The sequence below is a fragment of the Bos mutus genome, chromosome 4 (genome assembly GCF_027580195.1).
Source record: "Bos mutus isolate GX-2022 chromosome 4, NWIPB_WYAK_1.1, whole genome shotgun sequence".
In the NCBI taxonomy this organism is placed as follows: Eukaryota; Metazoa; Chordata; class Mammalia; order Artiodactyla; family Bovidae; genus Bos; species Bos mutus.
The window spans coordinates 85,981,900-86,003,196 of record NC_091620.1 but is presented as its reverse complement, the minus strand read 5'-3'; the positions used below and the strand labels follow the sequence as shown (position 1 = coordinate 86,003,196).

The 21,297-nt window shown below is 40.2% G+C and overlaps 1 protein-coding gene across 2 annotated transcripts in view; it reads right to left on the bottom strand.

Moving 5' to 3' along the window:
• The window catches only part of CROT (carnitine O-octanoyltransferase), a 61,496-nt gene extending 43,128 nt beyond the window's left edge, over positions 1 to 18,368 (bottom strand). The window contains exons 1-7 of one of the 2 annotated variants that reach the window (XM_005900998.3): positions 17,957 to 18,368; positions 17,306 to 17,396; positions 14,487 to 14,622; positions 10,204 to 10,328; positions 8,448 to 8,629; positions 8,155 to 8,279; positions 1,789 to 1,897 (exon numbers count right to left, since the gene is read on the bottom strand). In XM_005900998.3, coding sequence (XP_005901060.3) covers positions 1,789 to 1,897; positions 8,155 to 8,279; positions 8,448 to 8,629; positions 10,204 to 10,328; positions 14,487 to 14,601 — 656 coding nt within the window. In that variant the 5' untranslated portion in view covers positions 14,602 to 14,622; positions 17,306 to 17,396; positions 17,957 to 18,368. The remainder of the gene's footprint in view (positions 1 to 1,788; positions 1,898 to 8,154; positions 8,280 to 8,447; positions 8,630 to 10,203; positions 10,329 to 14,486; positions 14,623 to 17,305; positions 17,397 to 17,956) is intronic. The other variant, XM_070369721.1, reaches the window with a different exon arrangement.
• Positions 18,369 to 21,297: the final 2,929 nt, after the last annotated feature.

Sequence of the window (21,297 nt, the reverse complement as noted above, 5' to 3'; positions counted from 1 at the left end):
GGATGTATGTACAAACACAGATTCATGCAACTGTACAGCAAAAACTAACAACACTGTAAAGCAATTAATACTCCAATTTTAAAAAATTAGAAAAAAATTTCAACAGTACACAAAATGTATAATCCATATGGTAAAATATTGATATACTGGACTACATTCGAATGAAGAATTTCTGATGATCAAAGAGACACTTTGAAATCCATGAAAGCCTCATATCGAGAATGTATTAACGAACTCCTACAACACTCCTACACTAGTGGGAAGTGTTTATCAGTACAAATACTTTGGAAAACTGGCATGACCACTGAAGCTGAACATACACATAAACTATGACTCCCCAAGTCCTCTCCTGAGTGTAATGAGACAGAAATGCATGCATGTATACATCAAAGACTTATACAAGAATTTTTACAGCAGCACTTTTTGTATTAATAAAAATTGCAAGGAAGCTAAGTGATTACACTTGAGAAGGGGGATTTCTGGTATAAGGGGTGTAACGGAAATGTTCTGTATCTTGACCTGGGTGCTAGATGCATGAGTATTTAACTGTGGACTTCTGTGTGTGCTTGTGTACAGGTTTGTAATGCTCAATAAAAATAATTTAAAATATATACACATACATACAATTTTAGAAGACAAACCAGAAAATGTGAACAACTGACTGTATATTAATATATTAAAGAATTCTTGTTAATATTTTAGGAGAAGCAAGTCATTAGGTATGGTAATTTTTTATGTTTATGTTTTTAAGAGTCCTTATATCTTAGAGAAGCTTACTATTTATAGTGAAAGGATATTACGTTTGAGATTTTTTAAAAATAATCTGTGGGGGAGTTTCGGGAGGGGCACAAGGAGGTATAGCTGAATAAGACAATGAATTTATAATAGTTGAAGCTAGGAGTTACTATAATAGCTGTTCAATCTAGGGGTGACTACATGGAGGAGCTTCATTATATAATTCCCTCTACCTTTGGGAATTTTCCATAATGCTAACTTTAAAAATATAAACATCCAAAATAATACTCTGCTTGCTGTTTAGTTGCTCAGTCATGTTCAACTCTCTGTGACCCCCACAGACTGCAGCCCACCAGGCTCCTCTGCCCATGGGATTTCCCAGGCAAGAATGCTGGAGTGGGCTGCCATTTCCTGATACAGTAGTATATGTACATACTGTATATATATAAAATACATATTGTGGGCTTCCCTGGTAGCTTGGACGGTAAAGAATCTGCCTGCAATGTGGGAGACCTGGGTTCGATCCCTGGGTTGGGAAGATCACCTGGAGAAGGGCACAGCTACCAACTCAGTACTCTGGCCTGGAGAATTCCTTGGACAGAGGAGCCTGGCAGGCTACAGTCCATGGGGTCACAAAGAGTTGGATATGACTGAGAAACTTTCACTTTTAGTACATACTATATGTAAAATATACATATATATGTTCTTTTTAAAAAAATCTGTATGTGCATGTAAATTCATTGCAATAGGTTTGAAAGGACAGAATACACCATGCTAGCAATAGTGATTAATTTTGGGGCAGCGAATGCGATGAGTAATGTTTGTAATGTTTATCTTTTCTCCAAGGAGAGTTTATTCATATACAATGAGTAAAATGAAAAGCTAATTTAAATTTAAAATAAAATAAAAATAGGCTTTTAAAAATTAGCATACATAAAATTCTTATTTCTCACCTTACTGTCACTTTTTAAAAGGTAATGTTGAACTTTTTTTTTTTTTTAACTCAAGTAAAAGTTTAAAACCTAATGAGACCCAAGAAAGTAGTTTGAAAACCTCTGAATCTCTGGTGCAGTCATCAGATATCCTTCATGCATTACATCAAAGACAAAAACTCGGCCTCGACACAACACTGCAAGGTGACTTGGGGAATGTCCTTCACTCTCTGGGGGGGGAAAAAAAGAAAACACAAGACTCAAATCTCTGAAAGCAAGAGTAAAGCTGCATATTTATATTCAACAGAAGACAATCATTCCTCCAATATTTTATTTATCATATATTCATCAAATATGTCACATGAATAAAAACACTTTAATAAGGTGATAAAATTTCAGTTAATATGTCATAAATACATGTTCTTGAAACCTATGTAAAACATTTAGATTTTCATGTTTCAAATTCTGTATACTTTAAGAATCATATAAATTCCATACTACTACAGGGCTTTCTAGTTTTATTTATGGATAGGCTGGGAGGGGGAAAGGGTTGCAGAGAAGTCCAAGAGGAGAGTTATTTAAGTTTCTTTGGGGGATTCGTTTACTGTTGATTTATCATCAGATTATTAAACTGCAGTAATATCTAGCTAGGATTTCTCAGTAAACTATATTTTTCAGTAGAATAAGGGTACTTTATGCTTGAGTGGCAAGAAGAAAGAATTTTGCCCAATTGTAGTGTTACTAAGGCTCTGATAACACCTGGTAAGCCACTGACAATTGATTGTATGACTCATTTGGCACACATTACCCAGGAAACTATTTGTTTTTTTTGTTTGTTTTCCTTTTTATGAAATATTGGGTATATTCCCTTTGCTGTACAGAACATTCTTGTATCTTATTTACTTTTGTTTTGTTTTTTTATTTTATTTTTTAACTTTACAATATTGTATTGGTTTTGCCATATATCAAAATGAATCCACCCCAGGTATACATGTGTGCCCCATCCTGAACCCTCCTCCCTCCTCCCTCCCCATACCATCCCTCTGGGTCGTCCCAGTGCACCAGCCCCAAGCATCCAGTATCGTGCATTGAACCTGGACTGGCGACTCGTTTCATATATGATATTATACATGTTTCAATGCCATTCTCCCAAATCATCCCACTCTCTCCCTCTCCCACAGAGTCCAAAAGACTGTTCTATACATCAGTGTCTTTTTTGCTGTCTCGTATACAAGGTTATTGTTATTGAGATTTGTAAATAACAGACTATTCTGACTTAGTCCCATTTTTCAAGTACTAGGCTCTGACAAGGGTCTTCCTATATGATCTCTGCCTCCTCCCTCTCAAAAAAGGAAGGAAGAAAGTTAGGAAAGACATACACTGCCATTGGAAGTAAATTTATTGGTTGATATGTACAAGGAAATGTGCTAAATGCTTTACACATGTTATCTCATGATATCTACTCATTAGCTATGAGGAAGAACTATTTCCTGAAAGCACTATTATTTTTCCTCTTATATCCTCTTTCCTCAAGTCCTCTTTCCTCGGAGCTGGGGTATGTGTTTTCTGTGTCCCTCATGGCTATTTCCAAACCATTTCTTCCCCTTCATAAACCTCCACATCCTTTTACATTTACCATCACTACCTTTTATTGTCCTCTACTACTTAAAATTTGGCACTGTATAAAGGAAATAAACCTGAGGCCAAGTTAACACTTGAGGAGACGAGAACAGAGGGTGCTACCTAAGGATGAGCATCAGAGGTTATATCTGAGCAGAGACCAAAGTAAAGTAAAAGAGCTAACACAGAGATATGTGTAGGAAGAGAGCTTCAGGCAAAGGAAACAGCAAGTGCAAAGGCATTAGGGCAAAATGAGCTGGTCTGCTTAAAGGGAGAAAAAGGTCAGTGCAGCTGCAGCAGAGAGAAATGAGTAGAATGGCAGAAAAAATTGCAGCCACATCCTATGGGCCTTAGAAAGGGCTTGCAATTTAAAAAATGATGGAAAAGAAGCCAATGGAAGGTTTTAAGCAGGACAGTAATAATATCATCTAATTACTACTTTACAAAGGGCATTCCAGCTGCCATATGAAGAAGGGATTATAAGCGGGAAGAGAATATATATCAGGATCAGAGTTAGGAGGTAACTGAAGTGGTCCAGGTGAGAACAACCAGAGAGGTGATGGTGGCTTTGACTAGGGTGTGACATTGAAAGAAAGCAAGGGGTCAATTTTTTCTTTTTAAGATGGGACATATTACAAATCTGTCCAACCCAGTAAAGAGGGAAAATTGTTAATGCAACACAGAAAGAAGGATAATGCAAAAGCAAGGCCCTTGATTAAACAAGAGGTGGAGCCCAGGACATCATGCAGAAGGGCTATCCTTAGGAATCAGAACAGTTCATCCGTCTTTATAGAGAGAAGACAAAGTATATGAATATGTAATACTGCACTGCAAGGAGGCTGCAAAACGGGCTAACATTTGAATGAATATGTTTCTATGACTGCTGTAATAAATTACCACTAACTTAGTGGTAAATCACCACTAACAAGAAAATTTTATTGTCTTACAGCTCTGGGGACTACAAGTCTGAAATGTGTCTCTCTGGGCTAAAATGAGGGTTGTCCCTGAGTCTGGGTTCCTTCTGGAGACTGTAGAGGAGAATCTGTTTCCTTTGATTTTTCAGCCTCTAAAGGCTGCCCATATTCCTTCTTGACTCAGAGCTCCATTCCTTCATCTTTAAAAGAATTTTTTAAAAAATTTTTTGGCTGTGCTACACAGTTTTCATGAGAAACACTGGACTGGAAGAAACACAAACTGGAATCAAGATTGCCGGGAGAAACATCAATAACCTCAGATATGCAGATGACACCACCCTTAGGGCAGAAAGTGAAGAGGAACTCAAAAGCCTCTTGATGAAAGTGAAAGGGGAGAGTGGAAAATGTTGGCTTAAAGCTCAACATTCAGAAAACGAAGATCATGGCATCCGGTCCTACCACTTCATGGGAAATAGATGGGGAAACAGTGGAAACAGTGTCAGACTTTATTTTTCTGGGCTCCAAAATCACTGCAGATGGTGACTGCAGTCATGAAATTAAAAGACGCTTACTCCTTGGAAGGAAAGTTATGACCAACCTAGATAGCATGTTCAAAAGCAGAGACATTACTGTGCCAACAAAGGTTCGTCTAGTCAAGGCTATGGTTTTTCCTGTGGTCATGTATGGATGTGAGAGTTGGACTGTGAAGAAGGTTGAGTGCCGAAGAATTGATGCTTTTGAAGTGTGGTGTTGGAGAAGACTCTTGAGAGTCCCTTGGACTGCAAGGAGATCCAACCAGTCCATTTTGAAGGAGATCAGCCCTGGGATTTCTTTGGAAGGAATGATGCTAAAGCTGAAACTCCAGTACTTTGGCCATCTCATGCGAAGAGTTGACTTATTGGAAAAGACTCTGATGCTGGGAGGGATTGGGGGCAGGAGGAGAAGGGGACGACAGAGGATGAGATGGCTGGATGGCATCACTGACTCGATGGACGTGAGTCTGGGTGAACTCCGGGAGTTGGTGATGGACAGGGAGGCCTGGCATGCTGTAATTCATGAGGTCTCAAGGAGTCGGACACGACTGAGTGACTGATCTGAACTGATCTGATCTGACACAGTTTTCAGGGTCCTTAGTTCCCTGACCAGCGATTGGACCCAGACTCTGGCAGTAACAGTGTTGAGTCCTAACCACTGGATCAGCAGGGAATCCCTTCCACTCCTCCGTCTCTGATGCCATCCAGGGAGGATCATAACTTCCTCATGCTTCCACCCCTTGGCTCTCTCCGCTTTCTCCTTCTTCACTTATACCTAGTGATTACTCTGGGCCCAGGTGAATAATCCAGGATAAGCTCCCTATCTCAAGCTCAACTGATTGTCAAATTTAATTTCATTCTCAATCTAATTTCCGTTTATTATTTAAGGTAACACATTCAATAGGTTCCAAGGATTAGGAAATGGACATTTCTGGAGATCATTTAGTCTACCTGCCACATAGGTTAGCAACTTTGATGATAGAACCATTACATTTGTTGAGAAGTAAAAGAGTTCATTAGCTAGGAATAAAGATGGAGAAAGTCATCAAACAGTCTTCTCTGAAAGTGAGAGAATATCCTGACAAAATACAGCAAGGTAGTGCTTCGGATCCACTCGAGGCTGAGAAAAGTGGTGTTTTGTGGATTCCTCTGGCCAAGTAAACTACTAGGGCAGACACCTTTAATATGTGGAGTAAAAGCAGAAGACTAACATTTACACAGCGTTGAGGTGGGGATGGAGAGGAGGAGGGAGCGGGTGAGCAAAGGTTTGAATGTATTTAATATATGCTAGGGAGTGGTAAGAGTAAAGAATCACAGAAAGATGTGAAGATTTGGCAGTGGGGAGGGAGAAATGAAAGTGAAGAACTGCAGAGTCACTGGATTTTAAGTCAAGATGTCAAAAAAACGACTGAGGTAGACCTAAAGGAAGTGAGTTGTGAAGAGAAAGTGGAGGTCAGAGTGAGATGCCCACAGCTGCACTGTTAGAGATGAGTTTTTTCTATTATAAGCAAGTCTGGGGCATGGCCATGGTAGTGGTGGCTGCTTGAGAAGGAGTACAGATCCCTAGAGGAAGGAAAGAAAGGAGAAGAGGAGCCATGGGTCATCCACACATGGAGGCTGAAGTCAGCAAGGATGCGACTGAGATAATAATGGAGAGACAGACAGTGAGACAGGTGCTAAACCGATCAATGAAGGAAGGAAAATGATCAAAAAGGACGTCACTGGGACAATGACGAGCAGGGATGACACAGCCTGCTGGCATTTCTTTTTTCTTCAAAAGCTCAAACTGTAAGGAAAAAGATAAAAACGGAAAGTGCAGTGGGAAATAAAGACACCGACATCTTCTACTTGCTCTTTAGTAACAAAGTATAAGAGAAAAACAAAGTCTCCATTTGAGAGGGTCACAGCAAAAGTCTAAAAAAAAATAACCAGGTTTCAGAAACAGCAGCTTTCAGAAAGGAAAGGAAAGGGGAGCTTTCAGAGAAAAGGAGGAGGATCCAAAAAACCCAAAAATGGATTTTGCTGGCCATGAGTTCATGAAGCACAGCAGAAGAGTTCAGGGAAGCAGTGGAAGGTGGGTCACAGCAGTGAGAATCTTGGGTCAAATTAGGTTATGCCCTGCTCTATGAATCCAGATGACAAGAGATGCCATTCAAAGTCTGAACTGCTTGGGCAAAATGAGGTGAACAGGATGAAAAGCAAAACTGAATTAGCCTTAATTGTCACTTAAGGAAAAAAAAAAAAATGGTCACTTAAGGGGTAAGGAACCTGGGTCAGAAGATCCCCTGGAGGAGGGAATGGCAACCCACTCCAATATTCTTGTCTGGAGAATACCACGGACAGAGGAGCTTGGAAGGCTACAGTCCATGGGATCACAGAGAGTCAGACATGACTGAAGCAACTTAGCATGCACACAAAAAAACAAAAAACAGCAAAAACCTCAAACGAGGCCTAATTATTGCTTCGTTACTGAAACTAGCCTCTTAGCTGCAGTGGCTAGCACACTGTTATCCCCATCAACACGTAATTTCTTCAATTTTCTCCTTAACCAGAGTAGGTTCCATACCCAGCATTATAATTTCTCCCTTGCAAAAATCCTTCACTCCCTCTTCCACTGTTGCTGCTTAAGAAAAAATACATGATACCATATAGTCTAACTTTAAACCCATAAACACACATTTCAGCACTGTTTAGGTACCCTACCTTTGCACAGAATGTGTGCTTTTCCCATTTTCCAAAACGACCATTTCGAACTATCAAATGATACAATGCAAGCATTAGGTTTGTATCAAACCACGTAAGTCACAGTTTCAAAAAAAAATCCATTCCCATAAATTATTTCCAGCTAAATCACTATGGCTAAAAGATAAGGTTCATAGAAAGCCTAGTCTTTCTATGACTAGGCCAAATCAAAATCCAATAAAACTAGTCAAAATCCAGTAAGAAATATTCTTCGAAATCATGCGTTCCATAACATCACGGGATTTCCCTGCCAGCTCAGTGCTTAGGACCTGACACTTCCACTGCTGTGGGCCTGGGTTCTGTCCCTAGTCAAGGAACTGCGATCCCGTAAGGCACATGGCACGGCCAGCAAGAGAGTACATTCCACAGCATCACAGAAGAACTGCAGCAAAACCACCCAAATCCTGGGGCTTCCCTGGTGACTCAGCAGTAAAGAATCCATCTGCCAAAGTTGGGGACTCGAGTTCAATCCCTGGTCTGGGAAGATCCCACACGCTGAGGAACAACTACACCCATATGCTGAGACTACTGAAGCCCCCCCTCGCCACAACTAGAGAAAGCCACACGCAGCAACAGAGACCCAGGACAGCCATAAATACAATAAATCTTAAAAAAAAAAAAAAAACTATCCAAACCCCAATGCTTTTACCAGGAAAAGTACAAATGTTTTCTACTTACCAGTCCTAAAATAATTAATAATTGAATCTCTAGTAATTCCTGGAATCTTGCAGGTGGAAAACAGCATTCGGAATTGATTCATATCTAGAGGAGTATTTCCAACTTTTTCAACAGCTAACTTTTCTCTATTAAAACAAACAAACAAAAGTATATTGGCCAAGAAATCATTACAAAACTTTTAAACCAGTCACACCTATAGTATTCATCCCCAGATGAGTAAATTAAGCTTCTCAACATTTTGCCACCAGAGACTTTGGGTAAATATGTAACTGAATTGACAAAACTATCCTTACTTTCTTAATAGCTGCCAGTAGTTCAAGTTATGCCAAAGACTTATACTTCCTCTTTCCAACTGTGTGCCTTCCTTTGGAGGCCAGTAGTGTTCAATATGGCTTGCAGGACCCCCAAAGTTGACATTCAGTTGTGATGGTATACGAACATCCAGGTAGGCAACATTCAGCCACCACTCTTCCAGCTAAAAGAAATTAAGAACATCAGCCTAATGCTATTGATAGTATTAATACCTGAAGGTGTAACTGCTGAGAAGGAAAAAAAGCTCTATTCTTTTTTCTTTAATTACTTTTCAATACTTAAAAACATGTTTGATTTTAAATCATTACAAATAGTAAAAATGCTATTTTGATCATTTCTTTCTTTTGGAATTATGGGATCTGAATTAAGTACTAGTCAAGTTTAACTACATTATCAAAAACATGAAACAAGAAAGCACTGAAAGAAACACCTTCAGACAGAGCATATTAAAACTACCAATATCCAACAAAGCACTCTAGGTGTGTTTTCTCAGAGTACCTGTTCACAACTGCAACTGAATCTCATGTGTAAGTAAGTGGGTCTCATCAAATTACCTGGAGCTCTTTCTGAAGAATTTGATGTTACAAACTATAGTCAGTCATTCGGAAAAATATAAGTGAAAAGGATACAGGCAGAACAATGACTTTTTAACCTTTACCCTAATTTAAAGTCACTGAAGGCTCAAAATTGAGAAAAAAGGAATCTAGACATATAAACTTGTATTATTCCATTATAGGTATCTAAAGGACAATAAAAAGATCAGCTTGCTTTTTATTTCTGAAACTAAATGATAGTTACAAACATTATTTCTAGACTAAGGCAGTATCTTAAATTACGAAAACTCATCCTACAGGAGTAGTTAAGATGAAAAATCAAAGAAGATTCCTTGTGAAAAATTACTGAGATCTTTATACCAATGTTTCCTCAATCTACCCAGCTGAAACACAGAATACCCATAACCATTCTTCACTCCAGTTTTCTAATGGCCCTTTTCTCCTGTGCACTGTATAAATATTTGCACACTGTAAATGTGATATCTATTTTAGTATTTGGGGCTTTATTTTTAGGCTATGATTATCTGGACAAAATGTTTTTCTCAAACATGGTCTAAAGATGACCTGCATCAGAACTGCATAGAGTAGTTAAATAAGGATATCTGGGCACCCTTTCCAGAGATACTGAATCAGAATCACTGGTCCCAGGAATTCTGCATTTTACCAAGTTCCCCTACATAATAAGAGGAACCCACACACAATACTTAAAACTCCCCAGAGTTAAACAATTCATTCATTCTTTTGGATGATAAAAGATGCTGCTGCTGCTGCTGCTGCTGCTAAGTCTATTCAGTCCTGTCCGACTCTGTGCGACCCCAGAGACGGCAGACCACCAGGCTCCCCCGTCCCTGGGATTCTCCAGGCAAGAACACTGGAGTGGGTTGCCATTTCCTTTTCCAATGCATGAAAGTGAAAAGTGAAGGTGAAGTCGCTCAGTTGTGTCCAACTCCTAGCGACCCCATGGACTGCAGCCCACCAGGCTCCTCCATCCATGGGATTTTCCAGGCAAGAGTGCTGGAGTGGGGTGCCATTGCCTTCTCCGTGATAAAGGATTCTATAGTATATTTCTACAGTAATAGTATTCTACAGTATATTCTACAGTAATAATTTTAAAATGAAAGCTAGATACACATTTACTTTTCATTAAGTATCAATATTCTAATAAATACAATAACATAAATACCCAGTTTCTTCTTCCTTTTGCTCTTTGAAGTAATTTCTGCTGCAATTTTTCTCCAATGCCATTTTGAAATTTCTGGACAATTGCTTCAGTATTCTTATATTCTTCCTCATTTGCAAATGGCTTTACTGTAAAAGGAAAAAATATGCATTAAAGTATTTAGACATCAAGTACCACAAACTCACCTCAATTATTATTACTTACATAAATCTTGACTCAGTTACATAAAACACTTATGTATATACTAGAGCAGTCCACTAAATTAGAGTTTATAACATGAAAATGGCTGAAAAGCAATAATGCAAAATATGTCAAAAAATAAAAGAGTGGATACTATGTAGTCTGATAACTATTTCTCCCAAAATTATTTTAAAATCATTCTAGACAATGATAGTTAAAATGACACACAGGACTATCACCTAGCCATTACTGTGAGAAATCTCGCTAGCCATTACTGTGAGAAATTAAAGCTTCTTTCCATTAATGTTCAAGCAGAGCCTTAAACATTATGAATGTAAATGCAGCGTATATGTAGATTTAAGTGTAAAGCCTTCCCAGAGCAGTTTAGGATCGCTTGTGGCCAATAACGACTTTCTTCACGAACACATACACAGAATACAAGGTGCCTAGTCCATGAAAACCAAGTGTTCTGAAAATTAAGCTATAGATGAAAGTAGAAATCCCTTAATTAGAAACCAAGGGACATTAATATCTTCCTTTTGATTTATTTTTGCCTCCTCAAAATTTTAAAGTTAATTTAAATAGCTGCATTCAGAGAGCACAAGTGAATAATCAGAAAGTTTTTTTTAAAAAAAGAAACTAGAATTCCCAGATGAAAGTAGGTGAGAAAAAAAAGAAAAAAAAAGTCAGAGTCTTCCAGTTAAACAAAGGCAACCAAGTTCATAAAGGTATCTTCACTTCTAGTAACTCACTAAAATGAGAATTACTAAAAAGGTGTAAGTTTATAAGGACAAAGCACATGAAAGAAGAGAGGACAGCAGAGAGGTTAACATTTTACAAATTAGGAAACGTGTGGGGAAATGGTGACTGACCACAGAATGGACGAAGTACCCACAGCCTAGGGAGTAGAAAGAAGTGGGAGGGTAAGGAGGGCTTGGTGCAAACCCAACAAGCAAGCCAAGTCCTGCAGTGGAACTCTAGGAAGGTTCAAGAATTCATGACACACAGACTTCTAAAGATAAGGGACAATATGAGGCTGAAAACAGTATAACTGCTTCAATGCTTGTAAAAGCAGCTGACAACCACCCCACCCACAGCCGTCCTTGTGAATCTCCTACACTCCAGAAAGCCAGACAACTTCCTCCCTCCCAATAGCGTTATAAATATGAAGGTTTACCCTTAGGAGAAGTTGTCCCAAACTAGCAAAATACATTGATTCCAGCTCACATTTTAAACAGAGGGTTAACAATGAAAGTGTACACTAGAGCAATGATCCCTCCTGTCTCTTCCTCCACTCAGCTCTCCAAACACTAGCCATCAGGCTTCTGCCTTCCTAACAAAAGATGAGAGAATTCTTCTTTGGGGAAAATATCAGTCCAAGAGAAAGGAGGTTGGGCATTTGCTGCTGCTGCTGCTAAGTCGCTTCAGTCGTGTCCGACTCTGTGCGACCCCATAGACGGCAGCCCACCAGGCTCCCCCGTCCCTGGGTTCTCCAGGCAAGAACACTGGAGTGGATTGCCATTTCCTTCTCCAATGCATGAAAGTGAAAAGGGAAAGTGAAGTCGCTTAGTTGTGTCCGACTCTAGCGATCCCATGGACTGCAGCCCACCAGGCATCCCCGTCCCTGGGATTCTCCAGGCAAGAGTGCTGGAGTGGGCATTTGGATATGTCCTAATAGAACTTCTAGACCTCTGCCCTATTACCCTCTATGGCTCATTATAAGGCCCACAGGTCACCAAGGTCTACTCACACACTCAGAGCTCCGCATAAGCTTCTCAGGATCTGACTCAAATGTGAATGACAAAGGATTGCCACATATTAGAGGAAACCCCTTCATGTAGGAGTCAGACCAAAAAAGGACTGATGATACCAAATATTAAGTGGACCAAAAAGGGACAAGTGGCTCAGAAGGTAAAGAATCTGCCTGCAATGCAGGAGACCTGGGTTTAATCCCTGGGTCAGGAAGATCTGCTGGAGAAAGGAATGGCAACCCACTCCAGTATTCTTGCCTGGAGAACCTCATGGACAGAGAAACCTGGTGGGCTGCAGGCAATGGAGTTGCAAAGAGTCGTATATGACTGAGTGACTAACACTTTCACTAATAAAATGAAAGGAAAATAACTTTTTAATTAAAAGCTTTGCCCAGAAGAACGAGATCCAAGTAATAGGAGCTGCTCTCAGAAAGAGAGTGAAAAAAAGAGAGGAGAAAACTACAAAACAAGTGATACTTTAAAAATTTCTGGGTGGATTGTGCAGGGGGAGGGAGGCTCAAGAAGGATGGGATACACATATAATTATGACTGATTTGCTTTGTTGTATGGCAGAAACGAAAACATTATAAAGCAATTTTCCTCTAATTAAAAAAAAAGAATAACTTCCTAGAACTGAAGAACATAACTTTTTAAACAGAAAGGACCCACTGAATGTTCAACGAAATAATGAAAATACCTATACATCATGGTACATCACTGAGATATTCAGAACAGAGATAAAGAAATGGTTTCCAAACACAGCTAGGGAGTGAAAAACAATGGGTCACATATAAAGGGTCAAACACCAGAACAGCATCAGGTTTCTCAAGAGAAACAGACAGTCCCTTCAAAACTTAAGGAAAGTCATGTCATTTCCAACCCCAAATTCTATACTCAGCCAAACAATCAAGCATGAGTAGCATAAAAACATTCTTTTCCTCCCAGACACCCTTTCTCAAGTAGCCTCTAAAGATGCACTTCAAAATAAGCAAACGAAACGAGGAAACCGAACCCAGGAACCAGGGAATCCAACACAGGAGAGAGAGGTGAAGAGAACCACCAGAATGATGGCTACAGAACCTCCAGCCATCTTGAGAAAAGTAAACACTAATTCCAACAAGAAGGTAGGGGGCTCCAGGAGGGATGTCTCCAAGAAGAAATGAAACTGAGTGACTATCTTGTGTATTTAACTGGATTCAGGGATTTTAGGTGTAGTGAGATATCTGGGGTGAGTGAGTTGTAGATACAAAGCAAAGCAAGCAAATGAAAAATGAGGAAAAACCAAAAAATGCAGCCGAAAGGTAATTCCAGTACTGTCCACTGAATGGTTCACTTGTGAATAACTGCATATCCCCAAACCCTCAATGGTCTGGTAAATTATTTTGGGGAAAGTGAAAGTGAAAGTGAAGTCACTCAGTCATGTCCGACTCTTTGCGACCCCATGGACTGTAGCCCACCATGCTCCTCCGTCCATGTTATTTTCTAGGCAAGAGTACTGGAGTGGGTTGCCATTTCCTTCTCCAGAGGATCTTCCCGACCCAGAGATGGAACCCAGGTCTCCTGCATTGTAAGCAAGATGTTTTACCGTCTGAGCCACCAGGGAAGTCCTACTTCGGGTAAATCCAGATTTAAATCAGGTGAACACTAATTTAATTGCAGATGGTGATTTGGGGCAACAGTGAGAAAATTAGAGGGAAAATGTGATATGTTAGATTGCATAAATGTTGAGAAATGAAGCTGGAGGTTAGAGGGGTGTAGGAGAACTAAATCTTGATCTTTTTAGGAACTAACATATAATACCTACAACTAAAAAAATCTAAGAAGGAGTTGTATATGCTTGTTAGTTTAAATCTGGAGATAAACAACACAAGAAGTAGATATTTGAAAATGCAGTGCAGGAAACAAGGCAGAGGACTACTTGTTATTGTAAACCTAATAGTACTACCTGGCTTTTTAACTATGGAAAAATTAACATGAGAGAAAGACAGAAATGTTTTGGACATTTTAAGGATACTTTTAATTATCATGAGCCTAGAGGACAAAGACTTCCCTGGTGGCTCAGAGGTTAAAGCGTCTGCCTACAATGTGGGAGACCTGGGTTCAATCCCTGGGTCGGGAAGATCCTCTGGAGAAGGAAATGGCAACCCACTCCAGTACCCTTGCCTGGAAAATCCCATGGACGGAGGAGTGTGATAGACTACAGTCCATGGGGTCACAAAGAGTCGGACATGACTGAGCGACTTCACTTTCACTTTTCACTTAGAGGACAAAACAATTAGACCCTCATCAACTTCTGACAATTTCACAGTTAAGCTGCTAGCAATATTAACATACATTAAAAGATCACAAACATACCCGATTCAAGGTATTTTTTTAATGATTCTTCAAGTGAAGGAACAGGCAGCGATGGAAGGGAATCTTGGTACTGAAATGTCCTTTCTTCAGTTGATTTAGCCAGTTGATTTTCCATGATGCAGTCACAATAGGCACACTATAGAAAAAAGCCCTCATAATTAACTCCCATAAATATTATACTAGTTTCAATCCACTACGTCAATATTTAGGGATCACAGTATATCTAGGACTTGGTTCTAGTCCTTAGGAATTCACAGATTTGCCTGAGAGAGAAAATCAATTAAAAAAAAAAAAAAAACAGTCTCAAATTGCTAGAGATCAAGGAGTGATCCTCAAGATCACTATATTTTTTTGAGCCAAGTATTGCAGTAAGTGTGATAGAAAATGTATCATCTCCTTCATCTTCATTCTATGAAAAACGGCATTCACTGCCATTTACATAAGAAGTCAAATCTTAGAGATTTAGTAAATTGCCTAAGATCAAACCAACAACTCAAATACAGATCTGTTTGACCATAATCTTCCTCCCATACCTGATAGTGGGAGAGGGGACTTACAGTCAGTCTAAATGGGTACGTAGAATGCAGATGTATAGAAAAGGATAATGGACTGAGAGAAAGAAATTTCAAGAGGAAAATATGAAGGTATGGAAGAGTCATTAAATCATAAACTTACAAAATATTACAGAATGCATAAATCAACAGAATGCATAAGTCATACAACAAGCTGCTGTAACCTAATTGTGCAGTGAGGCCTACACAGAATGATCGAGTATCATGAAGCAATCTTGAACATTTTCCAGATGTATTAATTTTCAGAGAAATCAAAGTAACACAAAATGTGAATAGAAAAAGAAATTCCTCAAAGAAGCCTTTAAAATTATATATTAAAATGTGCTCAGTCACTTCAGTCGTGTCCGACTCTCTGCGACCCCACGGACTGTAACCTACCAGGCTCCTCCGTCCGTGGGATTTTCCAGGCAAGAGTACTGGAGTGGGGTGCCATTTCCTTCTCCAATATATTAAAATAGCAGCTGAGAAATCAAGGAACAGTAATATTAAGAATTTCCTGGCCTTTCAAATACTACTTGTTAAAACTAATAGCAAAGTCAAATAGTATATTCCACTCACAGAAAGTTACAGAATAAAACATTACTTAAAAAAAAAAAAACAAAAAACAAACAAACAAAAAAAAAAACAATGGTGTGGCAGAGACTGCTCTAAGCCAATATAATTCTCACCCTTTCTTAACAGAATCCTGAGTCTCAGCTGGGTAGCAGGCCACACAGCTGTATCTCTCCTACTCTCCCTTGGAGCTCAGTATGGCTTTTAGATGTGTATGCTGCCTCCAGCTTATGCCCCTGTAAGGAACTACAGGTGTTCTCTGCTTTCTCTTCTCACTGCCAAGCAGGAAAGTGCCAACTGGACTAGCACTTTGGACCCATTTATAGGAGACAGGTATTGAGGCTGTTAGCATCTTCCTACTAGACCTGGACTCCTTCCTCTAGATGTATAAGAAAAACAAACAAAAACCACCACCACCACCAAAAAAAAAAAAACCCTTTTACTTATGCCACTGTAGTTTGGCTTTCTTTGTTAAGGAAGAAGAGCTTAGCCTACACCACTAATATAAAGAGATAATCCAAAACTGAGATACAACAAATATCCCAATTCCTCAGCTTTTTCCTATCTAAATGACTAACTGCACTTCACTGTGACCATCCATAAACATGGCTTTAGGACTAAAAGAAATGCAGATCTGGGTCCAAATGCCAACTCATCATTTTCTACTCACATGCCCTGAGACAAATAACTTTATCTGAATTTCTTTATCTGTAGAGAGGATACTCAAATAATCATTGTTAGGGTTAATTTTTTCCTTAATACCTTTGAAACTGAATTATAAAAATAATCTAGTTTTGAGACAATCACATCATGTTAAGCAGGATTTCTGTAAGTGGCCCTCTTGATTCTGCCCCCTCTAATACCCAGAACCTGTGAATATGAGATTATCACTTCTTGGACTGTGATGGTGTTATTGCAAAATTGACCTTAAAGAAGAGGGATTATCCAGGTGGGCCTAATCTAATCACTTGAGCTCTTAGGAGCAGAAAGCTTTCTCCAAGAGGTGGAAGGGTTAAAGGTGCTGTCTGGCTTTGAAAATGCACTTGCTCCCGTGGAACTGAGAGAGGCCCCAGGTGACAGCCAGTAAAGAAATGAGAACCTCGGTCCTGATGGGAAATTAATTCTGCATGGAAATTAATAACTGCATGGAAATTAATTCTACCAACAACCTCAATGAATCTGAAGATGGATTCTCCCTCAGAAAGGCCGGACCAACAAATTCATTTCAGCTTTGTGAGACACTAAGCAGTGAACCCAGCTAAACCTACCCAAACTTTGCATCTATAGAGATGCAGGTTAATAAATTTCTTTTTTAACTGTTAGGTTTGTGATAAATTGTTATGTAGCAATAGGAAACTAATACACCTGTGTAGAAAAACACGCTATTCTCTGTATACATCCGTGCCACTTAGACTCTAGGCATCTGAGACCACGACGATCAATTCCATACTCACTATGGTCTTAACTCAGCCAGAGGTACACAGGAAAAATGTGAATTATCAGATTCTTTCATGGAGGATTGTTTTGAACTCTCAATCACAAAGACTGAATAATACAATTCCAAAAGAACCTATAAATAAATGCTTTAGGAAAGTGATGATGCCGGACTTAATTACAGTGGGCCACCTGGGAGCAGTAAGATGGAAACTGAGTACAAAACAGAATCAGGAAAAAGAAGTAAAAGGAACCACATACCGGTAAACCAAGACGAGTTGTTTAGGACTGCCAAGTGCTTGTTGTAACAATTCTGTTCAGGAACCACAGGGGTATGAACTGAGCCGGTGAACTGTGGGCAGGACGAAAACAAGCTTAACAATTCCAGGAGTAAAAAATTACCAAAAACTAGTAAAAGAGGGTGGAAGACATACAACTGAAGGGTTGCTGCTGCTGCTGCTGCTAAGTCGCTTCAGTCGTGTCCGACTCTGTGAGACCACAGAGACGTCAGCCCACCAGGCTTCCCGTCCCTGGGATTCTCCAGGCAAGAACACTGGAGTGGGTTGCCATTTCCTTCTCCAATGCATGAAAGTGAAAAGTGAAAGTGAAGTCGCTCAGTCGTGTCCGACTCTTAGCGACCCCATGGACTGCAGCCTACCAGGCTCCTCCGTCCATGGGATTTTCTAGGCAAAAGTACTGGAGTGGGGTGCCATTGCCTTCTCCGAACTGAAGGCTTGGGAGGCGCCAAGTCTCATCCCTTCGGAATTCACAGCAAACACACACAAAAAGTCCATCTGCCAGAAAGCTAGATAAAAATTACTACACGGATTAACTAGGTGAATTACTAGGACAACCGCACTCCTTCCATTAGATAAGCCCAAGATTACCATGTACCTCCCGGTGCCCAGGTACCTGGTGCTGGCGATTTATCGCAGGGCTGCCAAGTTCAAAGCCTGGCACTAGAGACAGGAGGAGAGGGCGACGAGAGCTCGGAGACGCTCCCCACCAAAGCAAAGGCAGCTCCGCACACACTCTAAAAGCCACCAGGTGACAGCAATCTAACGAAGCACCACCACGGACCAGCCCAGCGGCCCAACTTCAGGAGTACTTCTCAGACCCGGGCCAGAGACAAGCACGAAGTTACCTCCGCCGAGTCCTGTCACCTCTGCCGCTCTACACCATTTAACTCTGTCCTTAACTTCTCCCCACCCCCAAAATGTTAGGGTAGAGAGGGAGGGAGCGCAAACTCTGCCAGCCAAGTAGTCCCCACCCCGCTCTGCGCTTCACCAACTCCGCTGCAGCCCCCAGCAGCACCCGCCTGCTTCCCTCACGCCCAGAGGCGCGAGAATTGGACGGAAAGCCGCGAGGGTCCCGCCCCGCGGTTAACGGGAAACGGGGATTTGTTGGGATGCCCTGAGGGTCCCGCCCCGTCCTTGAAGGGACTGAGGGCCGGCTGGGCCTGCGCTTTCTCGCGACTTGGCCACGCCTTTTTCGGGCTTTCCTGGTCCGCTGCCCGCCACTTACAGGCCTGGCGGGCAGGCCGTAAGGGCCACAGTCCGAACCCAGCGTGGCAGCGGTTTACTGCTTGCAGGTGTTGGACCACAGCGCCTCACTCGGGACGTGGCTGGAGCTGAGGGCCGGCTGCACTCCGCTCAGGTGCCTCTCTGGAACCGGTATAAAAACAAATGGCCCATTTTCACGCAAGCTGTGCAAGACTCGCTGCGCTGTTCCTCTTCGAGCCCCAGCTCCTACTTAGCAGCCGCTCTTCCCAAAGTGAAGAATTCCTTGTCATTTTTGTAACTCCCAAGTAAGAATTTATACCAGTGCCTTAAGGAGGAATACTGTCGTTCCCTCCGTGTCCTACCAAGAGAACAGTAACCACATAAATCCCCACTTGGTCTCTCTTTTGCTTCATCCACTGGGGCTGAAATTTGCCCAGCTAGACATCCTGCAGCACTGGGCTATCGGAGCTTCCCTACCCTCCCACAGGTCTTCCTGCTGCCCAAGGCCCTTGAAGCGCGCAGGGACTCATACTGCAAGCTTCAGGCTGACCTGATACCTTCTACTGTCGCACCAAGAAATGAAGTTTTTAACCCGAGGGAATTAGGCAAGTGCTAGAGAAAGATCGTAATACAATTAACATAGTTTCACAAGCAAGTCTATTTTACATTTACTCCTGGAAATACACTGCTTCAGTTTTCATTTTAAATACATTTTCATTTTTGTGAAAGAAAAGGCCAATAGTTTACAGTGATTGTGAAATGGATATCAAATATAAATAACTGGATTTCAAATTAACATGTCCGTCCCAGGTCCCAATCTTTTCCTAACTCTGTAAAATCTGACCAGAAGGAAACTGAGGATACAAATGAGTATTTGTAAGTTTGCTACAAAAATAGGAATGAGTTTGGTTGCAGTGCATCTTCTGTGCTTTCTAGTGATGTTACATAATATGTGGCAGACACACTTTTCTGATAAATGTTCTGAATTCTGAAACCTATCAGGCCAAATAAGGTTTCAGATAAGGGATTATAAAGTTGTACTGATTTCTGAAGATGCGGGGGAAAAAACTTCGCTCATAGTATTTAGATGCTATGTTCTGGATAATGTTACAATTGGCTTACAAGGATGTGGGGAAAGAAACTATCATAGTATTTAGATGCTATGTTCTGGATAATGTTAAAATTGGCTTGCAAGGTATTATTCTTAAACACAATTTTAAAAATAGTCAAAAAAACTTCAAAGTATTTTTTTCTCTTCCCTAGTGAATTTTGGTGCCTCTTACAGTTTTTGCATGTCTAATACCTGAGGGTGCCATAGAATTTAGGGTCACTTAGCTTCAATGCCTCCTAATCTTGTTAATTTAAGGGGAAACACAATATTTCTGTAAAGATTCCTAGATTTTTAGAAAGAAAAAACCCGTGGGATTGAATGCAAAGGAGTGAAACAGAGACTTGGGTATGCAGGGGAGAAAAGGTAATCTTTAAAAATATATGAATAAGCAAGTCTACCAATAATTCCCCAAAGCATATAGTTAAAAGTGACTTGTTTTTCTTCAAAATACACAATATGAGTTTTAATGGCAGGTTCTGAATTCTCTTCAGGTTAAATTTGAATTAGTTTACATCTCTTGCAGTGGGGTGGCTGATAGTGGCTCTTGAGCCATATGTTCAGGTACATGACATATATTGATAACAAGAAGTTGTCCCAAGGTTAAAAATTGATTGTGAGTCAAAATACTTTTGTGAAGAAAACCTTGTAATTACTACAAGTAGTGATAATAACATTTTTTATTTAACCTTATTTATTTTTGGCTGTGTTGGGTCTTCGTTGCTGCGTGGGTTTTTCTCTAGTTGCGGTGCACAGGCTTCTCATTGCTGTGGCTTCTCTTGTTGCAGAACACAGGCTCTAGGGCACACAGGCTTCAGTAATTGTTGTTGCCATGCTCTGGAGCACAAGTTCAATATTGTAGCGCCTAGGCTTAGTCGCTGCAAGCAGGTGGGATCTTCTGCGATCAGGGATCGAACCTGCGTTTTCTGTATTGTCAGATGGCTTCTCTACTACTGAGCCACCAAGAAAGCCCAAGTAGTGATAGTAAGGTTTTTAAGTTGCCATAAAAGATATTTCATTTTTAGTCCCATGAGACCTTTCATTTCTCATCCTATGTAGCTCTTTCTCAGTGTACAACAAACAGAAATAGCTCCTGTAGACAAATCTGGATAAGTTTCACTGTGAAAAGTGTAAAAACACCAGGAATTTACACTTTAGATATGCACAGCTAGCTGTTAAGACTTGTGACTCTGAGAAGTAATGAGTTATAGTATAAACAGCTGTAACCTATGGAACAGATCTTTAATCTACTTTCATTCCAATATATAAAATGAACATATTAAAGAAATAATTATGTGATCTTTTCTTATTTTTAATGACGGGGTGTGGGCAATAGACAGGTAATCACTTCAGGAAGCAACTCACAGCAAAAATAAAGCATTCTGGATACCAAGAAATCAACCTGAGATTAAAAATTAACTCCTCTACCAACAGCAGATGAACATACAAAGGGTGTTTTCTTAGGACTATTCTTTGGTTTGGATTTGTCTTTAGTGATATTTACTGTATACAAAAATTTACCACCAAAATCCTAGAGAACAGTTAAGATCACCATGATGTCTTTAAATCTCAGAAAAAGTCTGTATTACTAAGCAGAACATAAATTAACAGCTTTGTCAGGATATAATTTACATACCATAAAG